Source organism: Anomaloglossus baeobatrachus, chromosome 2 (assembly GCF_048569485.1).
Source record: "Anomaloglossus baeobatrachus isolate aAnoBae1 chromosome 2, aAnoBae1.hap1, whole genome shotgun sequence".
Lineage (NCBI taxonomy): Eukaryota > Metazoa > Chordata > Amphibia > Anura > Aromobatidae > Anomaloglossus > Anomaloglossus baeobatrachus.
This window is the reverse complement of record NC_134354.1, coordinates 676365268-676379529: the sequence shown is the minus strand read 5'-3', so window position 1 is coordinate 676379529 and position 14262 is coordinate 676365268. Positions and strand designations below refer to the sequence as shown.

Sequence of the window (14262 nt, the reverse complement as noted above, 5' to 3'; positions counted from 1 at the left end):
GAAATAGACTACAGATAAAGGGGTGGAGGGGGAGGAGAAAAGGAGAGAAATAGAGTACAGAATAAGGGGTGCAGGGGGAGGAGAAAAGGAGAGAAATAGAGTACAGATAAAGAGATGGAGGGGGAGGAGAAAAGGAGAGAAATAGAATACAGATAAAGGGGAGGAGAAAAGGAGAGAAATAGAGTACAGATAAAGGGGTGGAGGGGGAGGAGAAAAGGAGAAAAATAGAATACAGATAAAGAGGTGGAGGGGAGGAGAAAAGGAGAGAAATGGAGTACAGATAAAGGGGGAGGGGGAGGAGAAAAGTAGAGAAATATAGTACAGATAAAGGGGGAGGAGAAAAGGAGAGAAATAGAGTACAGATAAAAGGGTGGAGGGGGAGGAGAAAAGTAGAGAAATAGAGTACAGATAAAGTGGGGAGGAGAAAAGGAGAGAAATAAAGTACAGATAAAGGGGTGGAGGGGGGTGAGAAAAGGAGAGAAATAGAGTACAGATAAAGGGGTGGAGGGGAAGGAGAAAATTAAAGAAATAGACTACAGATAAAGGGGTGGAGGGGGAGGAGAAAAGGAGAGAAATAGAGTACAGAATAAGGGGTGCAGGGGGAGGAGAAAAGGAGAAAAATAGATTACCGATAAAGGGGTGGAGAGGGAGAAGAAAGGGAGAGAAATGGAGTACAGAAAAAAGGGGTGCAGGGGGGAGGAGAAAAGGACAGAAATAGAGTACAGATAAAGGGGTGCAGGGGGAGAAGAAAAGGAGAGAAATAGAGTACAGATAAAGGGGTGGAGAGGGAGAAGAAAGGGAGAGAGATAGAGTACAGATAAAGGGGCGGAGGGGGGAGAACCAAAGAGAGAAAGTGTGCAGTGAGTGAAGAAAACAAGCTGGTGGAAAGAAAGCAAGAAAAAGATGTGAGAAAAGAATAAGGGAAAAGGAACAGAAGGAGGTGAAGATTCAGGAGTATACTACTGCATGAGCTGACACTATTTAATAGGTAGGAGAATATTTTTGTGGCAGTGTTAGTGTCATAGTACCATGGATTTGCACAACATTAGCCACATGTTAATGTCAGCCACAAATGTAACCTCCATCCATTACGCTCGTTCATCAGGTTAGAAGATATTTAAAGAGTAACTATACTTAGCAGCCACTTGAGTTTGTTACAGATTGGTGGCGGTCCAGATCCGGAGAGCCTCACCAATCTGACAATAGACTCCTAAGAAGTGTGCAGCTAAACGGACAGAAATGCCTAGCTTCTGCTTAGCCAGAAGTGTATTGAGCGGTGGGGGTCTCAGGACCTGGACTGCCACAGATATGCAGAAGACTCAAGTGCCTGATAGATATGAAGAATCACAAAGAAAGTTTAGGTACTATTTAAGGTAAGTTATAAATCATTGTTCTCAGCAGCACATCGCTCTGTGTAACACATGATGATTTATGTACAAAGAGCGATCTACTGGTCATTTTGTCCCCATGGAAAGTGCGGTTTACCTTTCTAAATAGACTATTAAATGACCATCAATCAGCTTAAACATTTAACAGTTACCATTGGCCAGTGTACGAACATTTTGTCCAACAGGGAGAAACTTTTTGGATAATCTGTAAAGGCTGCAGCCAATTATTATATACTGTATACAGCATGTATAATGTATGAAGTTATGTACTTCATTTTTATGATTCATCCTTAACTTAATCACATATTTTACGCCAGTGTGTGTCTGTTTGGTAAGAATGCGGGGCTTGTGCTGCTCCTGTGTGCCAAGACAGAATTAAAGTTAAAGGGGCATTCCCATTCCAAGAAACTATCCCAATATGTAGTAGGTGTAATAATAATAATAATATTAGCAAATACCGCCAATTAGAAGTGTAGTATAGCTCTTCTGATTCACTATGTCGCTTTTCTCATGTGCAGGGCATCGCAGGATCTTAGGTATCCATGATACGACCACTAGCAACTAACTAACTGTCACTATATGCATGGTCGTAACCATGGATACCTAAGGTCCTGCAATGCACTGCACATGAGGTAAGAGACATGGCTATATCAGGACAACTATGCTACATTTCTAAGTGGAGGTATTTGCTAATATTATTCTTATCACACTTACTTCACATTGGGATAGGATCTTGGAGATGGGACTAACCCTTTAGATTTAATTTACATTGCACAAATATCAAGATAGAGCTTTCCTAGGATCACTAATTTCCTAATAAGAGGGCATTTTAAACAGACTGTTGATCACTCGATGAACAAGCAAAAATCAAATTCGTCAGATTTATAATCTTGCTTAAAAACCATAGTTCTCGGCAGCACATTGTTCAGTGCAGACAGAACACGTGCTGCCAAGAACAATAGTAGTCTATGTGTTCAGAACAATGTTTGTATGCTGTGAGTCTGAGCTTATACACCATTAATATGCACACCACTACTATTTGATGACATGATTGTGTTTTTTAAAAGCTTTATTGTGGTTCATAAACTATTAGATTATATTTGTGTGCAATTTATTCAGATCTGGTATATATCTGGTGTGATTTATTCATGGCTAATATATATTTACACACACACCCGATAGGAGTGTTTAATTTAAAGGGAGTCTTTCAGCTAAGAAGTCTGTATCAAGGTAATTACAGGACCTTGTAGTGGATCTTGTTCTAGAAAGAGCAATGCCTTCAAATATCAAAATTCGCTGGATGATTTTTAGAGAAAGCTACAAATGAAATACTCAGAGCACTATGGGAGGGGCCTGTGGAAGTGCTCTGGGCAGTGTGGCCCCGCCCACAATCCGGTGAGCATCTCATTTGCATATTACCATAAAGAAAATTTACTCGAAAAGCATCCAGAGGATTTTGATACAAAAGTTATGCATTCTTCACCACAAGAATTATCTTGATAAGGATTTCAGAGATGACATACTCCCTTTAAGCAATGCTTAAAATATTTTTGTTTATATTTTTTTTTTCTTAAAGGCGACGCAATTTTAAATTAGAGGATAACTTGTTTACACCTTATATAATATAGGAAAATAATCCATAGTTCTATATCCAGTTTTCTTCATGTATGTAAATGAATATAATACTAGGAATTATTAAAGAAAATATTTTTTGATTATTACATGCAAAGTAAAATACTTACTCTTAGACCAGGAGCACCGACCAATCCTTTCTCACCAGGCTTGCCACCTTCACCCTAAAATGAATGAAAAATGTGTTATAGATAATGGATAATTGTATATTTTGAAAACAAGTACACTGGGTCGCCTAATATATTCTTTCTGAAGAGTTTAAAGGGCACTATCTACGGTATTGGTTCATGCCACTACAGCCACCAATTTCCTTTTACTTGCTGTAATAGTGGATAGGATTTCAAATAGCCTACAGGTAAGGGCATTAGGGCCTGATTTTTCTCATGAGGCCTATATTAGAGGTTTTTTTTACTATTTTTCCATGTCTTTCCTTGTAAAACTATTGTATAGATTCAGAAAGAATCATCACTAGCAATTCTACTAGGTAGAAAGAATTTTTACGACAATCTTCTAAGGACGAGTGAGATTTACACTTTGTGAATATTTCAGGATGCAAAATTAGTAGGTAAATAAAGTCCTTACATTGGCTCCCTTAGGTCCTGGGAAACCCATAACGCCAGGCTGACCACGGGCACCCTGAGGGCCAGGAGGTCCGGGACGGCCATCTTCACCAGAAGCACCCTAAAAGTGATAAAAACAAGTCTTTAGTCTTGTAGCATAATATAAATACTGTTTAGTTTTTTTACTCCTTTAAGCTTTATCTTCATCAGGAACCAATGGGATCAAATCGATTCTCCCAATATTAAGTTATTTTTAACACATCCACAATGGATTACACAAGTGCAAATAAATCATAACATCAAATAGGAGTAATAAATAAACTTACAGTAGCACCAACTTTTCCTTGAGGACCGGCATCACCAGGGCGACCAGTGAGACCCTGCGGGAAAAAGGATATTTTTTGGTGAAATTGAAGAAAAACCTCATATTCAAATGTATATTCAACTGGTAAAAGCCCCATGCAGACAACGGCCGACATCTACTATTAGCTGCACCTTATTTTTGGCACATGTAATAATGATTTTTCACCACCCTCTAAAACCCACCCCCAAATATGTACTGCCTCACCACTGGGTTATAGAAGAAGAGAAGTGATTTGGTGAGGCTAAAATGTGGCAGATTTATTATTGGAATGTGTTGATTTTTAGTTTTGAAACTAATAATAATGTAAGCTAAATGGCAAAATGAAAAAAATCTATCACAGGGTGTGGCACTGGGATTTATTTGGGGCATGTTCCTGGGTTGATTGATGACTAATTATGAGACACAATTATTAAATGTGGGCCAAAGTGTATTAGTTGCAATGACAATTTAGGAATTTGTTTTTCTTTTTATGATTTAGGTGTTTTGTTTCCATAATTTAACTACATATTTGTAGAAAGGTCGGTGGCGTAGGCTAGTTTTCTCAAAGCAAAAGCTTAAATGGCACCAACTCTTATGGCTACATCTAAATCATATCAGCTGTGGTTAGAAGAGTACCAATATTCTTCATATCAATTTTAGGACAAGGTAAAGATCAGGTTGTAGGTCATTTGCCACGTATATGACATAGAAACTGAACAATATTATGTCAACTAAATTCCCTTATTCAGTTCTATCCATGGCCTCAAAAACCTATTTTAAATATGGTATCTAATATTTATAGGTTTTTTTAGAATTTATAGAGTATGTGATACTTTTATGTTATGTAGTATTTATATGATATGCAGAATACATAGGGTATTTATAGGGTATGCAGTATTTATAGGTTATGTAGTAGTTATAGGTAATGATGAAGTATTGATAGGGAATTAAGTATTTATAGGGTATGTAGTTTGTATACAGTATGGTGTATTTATAGGGAATGTAGTATCTATAAGTTAAGTAATATTTCTAGGTTATGTAGCATTTGTAAGGTATGCAGAATACATAGGGTTTTTAGTATCTATAAGGTATGCAGTATTTATAGTTTATCTAGTATTTATAGGGTATGTAGAATTAATAGGGTATGTAGTATTTATAGACAATGATGAAGTATTATTAGAGAATGAAGTATTTATAGGGTATGTAGTATGTATAGAGCATTTAGTATTTATAGGGAATGTAGTATTTATAAGGTATGCAGTATTTCTAGGGTATGTAGCATTTATAGGGTATAGAGCATTTATAAGTTATGTAGTTCTTATAGGGTATTTAGTTTATCAACCTATACACTGGTAGACACAGACAGAAAAAGGCCCCTGTGCAAGAACAGTATATGGGCCTTTTGCAGCCCAATAGTTCATCATATTGCACAATTCCACTGGCTTTGTAGGTATAAATAGGACCCCTTATCTCGGGCCCCTGTGCGGCCGCACAGGTTGTACCAATGATATGTCCACCATTGGACCTATATCTACTATATGTAAAGTCCAAGCTCTATTAGGGCATGTGCGCACGTTTTTCATGCATTTACGCTGCGTTTAGCACTGCAGCATAAATGCATGCGTCCTGCGTCCCCAGCACAATCTATGTAATAATAATATTTAATAATAATAATATTTATTCATTTATATAGCGCTGTTAATTCCACAGTGCTTTACATACATTGGCAATGCTGTCCCCATTGGGGCTCACAATCTAAGGTCCCTATCTGTATGTCTTTGTAGATTGTGCATAATCCTTGCGCACGTTGATTTTTTGAACGCAGCGATTTGGATGCAAAAATTTTGACCCAAATCCGTGCGTTCAAAAATGCAGCATGTCAATTCTTTTGTGCGCTTTGGATGCAGCTCACACTCTGTATATGGGAGAGCCAGCATCCCGAGCGCATGAAATCGGCATCTATTATGCTGAAACACTGCATCCATTATGCAGTGTTTCTGCAGCGATTTGAATCGTACATGTGCTGTCAAATCGCTGCAGAAATTTCAGCATGTACGTGCGCATGAGCCCTTAGGCTGTGTGCGAACAGTGCATTTTTTTGATGCAGATATGGTGCAGATTGTGACCCAAATCTGCATATTTATCTTTATGACAGCAAAGTCAAAGAAAATTCTGAAGTGCTGTGCACACGTTGCTTATTTTTTCCATGCGGATTTGGTGCAGAAAATAATCTACAGCATGTCAATTGGTAATTTTTCGCCTTCCACTCATTAACAGCATTAAAAAAACGTATGGCACAAAACGCATGCATTTTTTTCTGCCAGAAGGTGAAAATTTGATGCCGAAAATTTCTGCACCAAATCTGCAACGTGCGCACAGAGCCTTAAAAAGACAACAGACAAAAGACAAAACCAACAGCCACTTACTCTAGCTCCAGGTAGACCAGGTTCACCAGGACGACCAGGGTCTCCATTACCTCCTTTTGGACCACCAAGACCAGGGACACCACGATCACCAGGAGCACCCTAAAGGAAAAAATTACATACTATTAAGATGTAGATAAAAAATAAATAATTTAAGTATTTTTTTTTATATATTAGCTATTGTGCTATCATTTTATATATTTATATACTCTTGAGAACATTACCAGTTAATTCAATACATAATTTTCAATTAAAAAGTTTTTATTTTGATAGCCAAAATGATATTATAATTTACATACGCGTAATCAAATATTAAATAATAATACTAACAGAACTATAATTTACATATGGGGTAGTGAGATATTACATAATAATACTATCTGTACTTGACCACATTTCCACACACCTTTGGACCAGCAAGACCATCTTGACCAGGGAAACCACGATTGCCAGGAGCACCCTGATAAGAGAAATAAACATTAATTTTTATTACTCCAACTTTCATGTTACAGTTCAGTGCTGCAGACATGCGCAAGGGTCATTATAGGAAACTGCATCTGCAAATCTGGACATGTGGCGGTATACATGAGCCAAGTTTCGAGGGTGATGACCAAGTAAGAAGTCTGTGTATGTAACGTTTGGGTGTAAAGTGCAAACCTCTACAATGGTCCATATGTCATCATGTGCATCAAGGTGTATGATACTCATGAGTATGCTATTATGACACTTTACAATTAAGCGGGGACATGAACAGACAATAAAGAATACAAAGCAACATATAGCTCAACCATAATAGGAGGAGTGAGGGCCCTGCTCACAAGCCTTCAATCTATAAGGAAATAGGGGGGATGCAATATGTAGAACCTGCTCATCATGTACTGTCCAGCCATCAGTATAATCAATAGGGCTTTTCATATAAAGCTGCATGAGCAGCCAATATCTAAGTACAGTTACCAAGTGCTATTGAGTACATGGAGGATGTGCAGACAGATGAGAAAGACTAAGCAGATTCTGAGGAAAAAATTAGAAGGGGGAACAGAGAAGAGTTAGATTAGTGAAGGGATAACCCTGTCTAAATGTGTTTATAAACTAAGCTTAAAAATGTGGGGCCTAGATATTAATCAGATGTTCTGGGGTAGTGCATTCCAGAAAAGTGACGCAGCATGAGAGAAGTCTTGGAAATGGAAGTGGAAGGATGGTAGTCTTAGATCAGTTGCAGGATGGAGAGCATGGGTGTGGTATCAGACAGAGATAAGAGAGGAGATGTATGGTGATGCAGAATTGTGAAGAGCTTTGTGGGTGAGAGCGATAAATTTATATTGTACTCTGTGGCAGATGGGTAACCATTGGAATGACTGGCACAAGGTGGAGTCATCGGTGTAGTGGCTGGACAGAAATATGATTCTGGCTGATGTGTTTGGGACAAATTAAAGAGGAGAAAGTATGCTAGGATGGAGCAGTAAAGAATTGCAGTAGTGTAATGCTTATAGAAATGTTGTATAGTGTTGCTGATTTCAAAATTTGAAGTATGACACGTACTCTTTCACCAGGTGGACCAAGTGGACCAGCAGCGCCAGGCTCACCACGGGCACCTCTTTTGCCTTCTTCACCAGCTGGACCAGGAGCACCCTGAGGACCTGATGGTCCCTATAAAACAAAGATCAAATCTGCATTAGTATTGAGCATGGAAGCTTAGTCACAATATAAATCCCATTTCTTAGTCATGTTCCTTGAATTTCCAGAGCTATGTAAGTAGTAGCTAATAGAACAATAGATACAAGATTATACGAGTAACATTTTATCTACAATTTTAGAAGAAATGTCTTTGCCACTAACAAACAGATAACAATCTGTGGAAATGTTATGATTGAGCTATTAGGAGTAGCATTTGTAATATGGACTGGCGTTATATATATTGCCAGTAATCTAATCGCAGATAATGTATCATTTTTCTACGTATTTACAGTTGACCTATCAAAGTGGCTCAATTTGCTACTTATCCCTTACAAAGGTAATTTCGAATACAGTATATAATAACTATTGTAAACCCAATATAAGATATAATTTAATACAACTTCTTTGTAGAATCCCAATACTTGGTTATAAATAGTATTATTGAGGAAGTTACATCTTACATGTATGATGGCCATTATTGTGTTCACAGTATGGGGCTATAGGTGTATTAGGAAGGCAGTTCAGTACTTACAAGTTCACCCTTGGGACCTTGTTCACCCTTGAATCCTGCAATACCAGGGTCACCCTACAGTAAAGACAAGAAACATATTATCATCAATGGTCTTAACTTACTGTTTAGTGCTCTGCAAGTGGTAAAGATGCACAATTCCAGCTAAAGAACCAAATGAACATCTAACCTTCCCTTATTTCTTATGTTTCGACAACCAGTACTTTGCACTGATGATGTGCAAGAACCTCGAAACAGTGTTGTCTACAGATATGCCTAATTTGAGATAATCTACAATGTATTCCCACAGAGCACTGTCTGTATATAGTGTTGATAGAAAGTGCTCTGGGGTAAGATACATCAAACTGATTAAGCGGCCTAAACATCTAAATTAATTTGGGGGCATCAAGAAATGTATTCCAATCTGAGACTGCAATACATTTCTGTCAGAATTTACGCCACTTTTTAAGTGTAAATTGTGATGAATTTGTCAGGCCTTCTCGATGAAACTATGCTATCCCCACGCACTTTTCGAAAAGTTGGCAATAATTGACTTAACAATGCCGTAAGAAACACAAGTTTTGGTCAATTACCAATTGTGTAAAAAAATTTGTAAAATTTCAAACAGTTTTACACCAGACAATTTGTATAAACTGCTTGATGTATCGAAGCCTGTAGTCTCTTCAAAGATAGCTTAAAGTATCCCACATATTATTTGTAGAGTGCTATTAATCTAGAGAGACCAAAACCATATAGAACATGGATTCTCACAATTTACTAGCACAACTAGCCTATTTACTATGTCACTTATTAAACATCATCTCCACTCATTCACAGCTTTTCTCTCTGTCCATTTAGTATTCTTGAGCTATTTATCAAAAGTCTATTACAGAGATATTAATTAGTTCAGGGAAAGAATAAGGTAGTCACTTACCGTTTGACCTTTGGGACCAAGAGGGCCAGTGGCACCCTGTGGCCCGGGTGGACCACGTGGGCCAGGGAAACCAGGAGCACCAGCAATACCAGGGCCACCCTGCAGGATAACGCAAGCAAAACAATTGTGTTATCTGAATGTAATTGATACATAATTGCTAACACTTAACTTACAGAAATGTTTTTTTAATTACTATATTAGTGTGTATTTCTAAGAAGAAGTATTTACTGTATCAGTAGTGAAGGATCTGACATGTTATTATAAGAATATTATATATTATTATTATCATGACTGAGTTACTTACAGTTGAACCTTTGGCTCCAGGAATACCATCAGTACCGGGGTTACCCTATAATATAAGAGGAAAACAATGAGTTAATACGTTATATAGTAGTAGGTATGGATATAATCTGCACTTCTAGAGGTCTTCACCTTTATGGACACAGCGTTATTTGTTATTCAGTTTATATGCTGCCATCATATTGATGACTTGGGGTGATCAATCTACAACTGCCTAGATTCAGACGTATAAACTTAATGCATGTAGTACATCTATGTCTGAATACGTTTTTTGGGGAAAACAAAGTATATATCCATTTTGTCTACTAGTTTTTACCGATATACAAACGCCCACCTCCCTGGATTTCGGCATCCAATTTGTGGTGCACAGGATGTATCTAAAAGAGTAAAGGCCCCGTTACATGCAACGACATCGCTAACGAGATATCTCTGAGGTCACAGAATTCGTGACGCACATCAGGCGTCGTTAGCGACGTCGTTGCGTGTGACACCTCCGAGCGACCGCTAACGATCCGAAAAACGTCAAAAATCGTTGATTGTTGACACGTCGTTCCTTTCCAAAATATCGTTGCTCATTTTGGACGCAGGTTGTTTGTTGTTCCTGAGGCAGCACACATCACTACGTGTGACACTCCGGGAACGACGAACAACAGCGTTCCTGCGTCCTCCGGCAACGAGGTGGGAGTGACGTGAACGCGGCTGCTCTCCGCCCCTCCGCTTCTATTGGTGGCCTGCTGTGTGATGTCGCTGTGACGCTGCACGAACCTCCCCCTTAAAAAAGAGTTTGTTCGCCGACACAGCGACATCGTTAGGAAAGTAAGTTCATGTGACGCGTACTAGCGATATTGTTCGCCACAGGCAGCGATTTGCCTGGGACGCACGCACAACGGGGGCGGGTGCTAGCGATGTCGCAACGTGTAAAGCGGCCTTAAGTCTCTTTTTCTTACCAAAATAATTAAAATGGTTCATTTTTGACATATAGAAAAGTGGAGCATGATGAAGAAAAAAAAGCCATATCTCTTTTATATGTTGATGTATGTAAAGCGCTATGGAATTAATTGTTTTTTTGGGGGGGACAAAAAAATGTGGTCATCATGATTTTTCTGTATGCCCCCCCCCTCAAAAAAAAAAATACAATGTAAATCTGAACTTTTTTTTTACTGTTTTGTCCATTTTTATTCATAAGCATTCTTTCATATAGGTCTGAGTAGACTTTTTTGCAATTCAGGCCTATATTGTGAAATGCACAGTATAAATGTGATCCTGGCCTAAGATTAGAGGATTTTAAACTGCAGTTGTCTACATGTTCCCACTGACTTTTCCATGTCTTAAGATTGGTAAGATAATATCCCACATACGCTCCTTTGCAGTGTTTCCACCATAATTGTTGGTAACTTAGACAGCAACAATCAGAATCATTCTAAAGGGTACTTTACACGCTGCGACATCGCTAACGATTTATCGTCGGGGTCACGGTGTTTGTGACGCACATCCGGCGTCGCTAGTGACATCGCAGCGTGGGACACGTACGAGCGACCTTCAACGATTGCAAAAGTGGTAAATATCGTTGGTTTTGGAGAGGTTGTCCAAACACCAAATATCGTTGTCTGGTCAGTAGCGATGTTGTTCCTCGTTCCTATATCTATATCGCTATGTGTGACACTGCAAGAGCGAGGAACATCTCCTTACCTCTGTCCACCGGCAATGCGGAAGGAAGGAGGTGGGCGGCATGTTCCGGCCGCTCATGTCCGCCACTCCACTGCTATTGGATGGCTGCTGTGTGACGTCGCTGTGACGCTGCACAAACCGCCCCCTTAGAAAGGAGGCGGTTCGCCGGCAACAGAGACGTCGCAGGGAAGGTAAGTCCGTGTGACGGGTGTTAGCAATGTTGTGCGCCACGGGCAGCGATTTGCCCATGACGCACAACCGACAGGGGTGGGTACGCTCGCTAGCGATATCGATACTGATATCGCAGAGTGTAAAGTACCCTTAAATCTACTGATCTATATTGATTTAGCAATTTCTCAATTAACAAGGGTCCTTAAAGAAACTTACAGGAGAGCCAGAGGGTCCAGGTGATCCAGGTGTTCCAGACTCTCCCCGGGGACCTTGGGCACCCTCAGGACCACGGGCACCAGTGGGACCAGCTTCACCCTGATAAAAAGAGATAAGTGGTTAAAATCATACATATATACATTATGCGATGACAATGATGGAGGTGATGATAATGAAGATGATGATGATAATCATCATACCCCTATTATAATAAAATGTGGAAAAACCCAATAGGAAGACCACTTTTATCTAAATGAAAAGTGTCCCTAAACCAATAAGAGTGGATAGTATGACATGGTGCCAGAAACGCGTCAGTGAGGATGCAAAACAAAAGACATGCATGAATAGAACGGAACCTTTTTTTGGATATTGTATTTATATATTATTAAGTAATGCCAATCCCCTCCCCCCCTTTTTCCCCAGTAACAAATTAATTGTTTTATTTGCTTTTTTTTGCTTTTTTATTCATGAAGAAATAAAGAATTTCATTTTTTTATACATTGATTGTGCCAACTGGAATCACAAATTTCCTTTACTCTAGATAGTATTTGCTTTTTTTGTTTTGATAGTATTTATTTTAATAATATTTTTATTAATGGTATAATTGTTCTTTATTAGGATTATATAATATCTGTCACGCTCCCGGTGTCCCAGCAGCCCTCCTTACCCACTGAGCCGGTTCCTGCATCACACCACCGCTCCATACCCACTGATCCGGCCTCACCGTCATTGCACTGCTCCTTACCCACTGATCCACTCCACGTGTCCACCGGTCATGGCTGCCGCTCCCGCTCGTGCTCTCCTGTGTCCTGCTCCTGGTCTCATGAGTCTGACTCTGAGTATTAGCCTCAGGCCTCTGTATAGGACCAGGCCGCGCCCACTCTCCTGGTTTTATGGACCCAGCACACCTGAAGCAGGATGTGACATACGGCTGTGCTGGATATATAAGACTGGCCCTTCCATAGGGGCGTTGCCTGATCAACGTGTCTGGAAGCTTTGTCTTTTGAGCTAGGTGCTCAGGCCCCCTGGTGCCGTGTCCTGTAGACTTCTTGTCTTTGCTCCCTGGTACCTGTGCCTGTTTCCTTACCGTCCTGAAGAACTCTGTGACTCTGCTGACCTGGTTATACCTGTCCCTGCCACGCTAGTGCTCCGGCTGCCGTGTACCCTGCCCCCCGGTGGGATACTCGGTCCAGTGGATCCACCTCCTGGGCCCATCCGTCCTCCCGGTCCTGACAGTTTGATCAGGCCATGGATCCCGCTGGAGCACAAACATCTGAGCTGGCCGAACTACGCCAGGAACTGGTGCAACAGCGTGACACCTTACACCGGATGCTGAAATTCCTGGCGTCCATGGACCACCGGTTATATACACTGCAGACCGCTGCCTCGTCTGAGTCCACGCAGCAACCAGTCTCCGGCTCCGAACCAGTTTCCGCCACGGCCTCGCAACTTCGCCTCGCTGCTCCGCCTCGCTATGCAGGGGATCCCAAGTCCTGCCGCGGCTTCTTGAACCAGTGCTCCCTGCATTTCAAGTTGCTTCCTCATTTGTTTGTCTCAGACCAGGCTAAAGTGGCATTCCTGATGTCACACTTGGAAGGCGAAGCTCTAGCCTGGATTAACCCCCTGTGGGAGAATGAGGATCCAATGACCACTAACATCCGGGAATTCTTGCACGCTTTCCGAAGTACATTCGATGAACCCGGACGTACCACCACAGTGACCTCTTCGCTCCTCCGGCTACGCCAAGGGACCCTGACCGTCGGCCAATACGCCATCCAGTTCCGCACGCTCGCCTCTGAGCTGGGCTGGAACAATGAGGCCTTGACGGCGGCCTTTTGGGAAGGACTCTCTGGCCGCGTCAAAGACGAGCTTGCTGGCCGTGACGTTCCACGCACCTTGGACGCTTTAATATCCTTAGCCACCCGGATTGACCTCCGTTTCCAGGAGCGAACCAAAGAGGTATTCCGGGAGAAGCGACCACCCCGTCACGCCTTGTCCCCGCAGAGGCCTACCGCTCCTTTGCCCCTGCCTTCCTGTGACATGTTTCCGGAACCCATGCAAATTGACCGACTGAACCAAGCCAAGCAACGCCGTGCAGAACGGCTCGCCCTGGGCCTGTGCTTCTATTGTGGAGACGGGTCACACATGCTTCGGACATGCCCTGAGAAACCTGGTAGACCCCAGGCCCAAGGGATGGTGGGAACCGCTACCCTTGGCACCGGAATCCCCTCCGTTCCACTTACACAGACTGTCCAGGTGACGACGAAGAAGACCAGGTTCACAGCAGAGGCCCACATCGATTCTGGGGCAGCGGCTAATTTCATACACCAGTCTGCAGTGGACCGATACAAGATACCTGTGATCCCGCTTGCCAAGCCCCTCTGGTTCGCCTCCGTGGACGGCAAACTGCTATACGAACCTGTCCGATATACCACTGAACCAGTG

General features: G+C 41.2%; 1 protein-coding gene across 2 annotated transcripts in view; it reads right to left on the bottom strand.

Annotated features, from left to right (window-relative positions):
* COL2A1 (collagen type II alpha 1 chain) overlaps window positions 1-14262 on the bottom strand; it is an 88665-nt gene that overhangs the window by 32353 nt on the left and 42050 nt on the right. For both annotated transcript variants that reach the window (XM_075337152.1, XM_075337153.1), the window contains 10 exons: window positions 11818-11916; window positions 9767-9811; window positions 9463-9561; window positions 8553-8606; window positions 7886-7993; window positions 6753-6806; window positions 6350-6448; window positions 3907-3960; window positions 3603-3701; window positions 3131-3184 (listed from right to left, as the gene is read on the bottom strand). In XM_075337152.1, the coding sequence (XP_075193267.1) occupies window positions 3131-3184; window positions 3603-3701; window positions 3907-3960; window positions 6350-6448; window positions 6753-6806; window positions 7886-7993; window positions 8553-8606; window positions 9463-9561; window positions 9767-9811; window positions 11818-11916 (765 nt within the window). The remainder of the gene's footprint in view (window positions 1-3130; window positions 3185-3602; window positions 3702-3906; window positions 3961-6349; window positions 6449-6752; window positions 6807-7885; window positions 7994-8552; window positions 8607-9462; window positions 9562-9766; window positions 9812-11817; window positions 11917-14262) is intronic.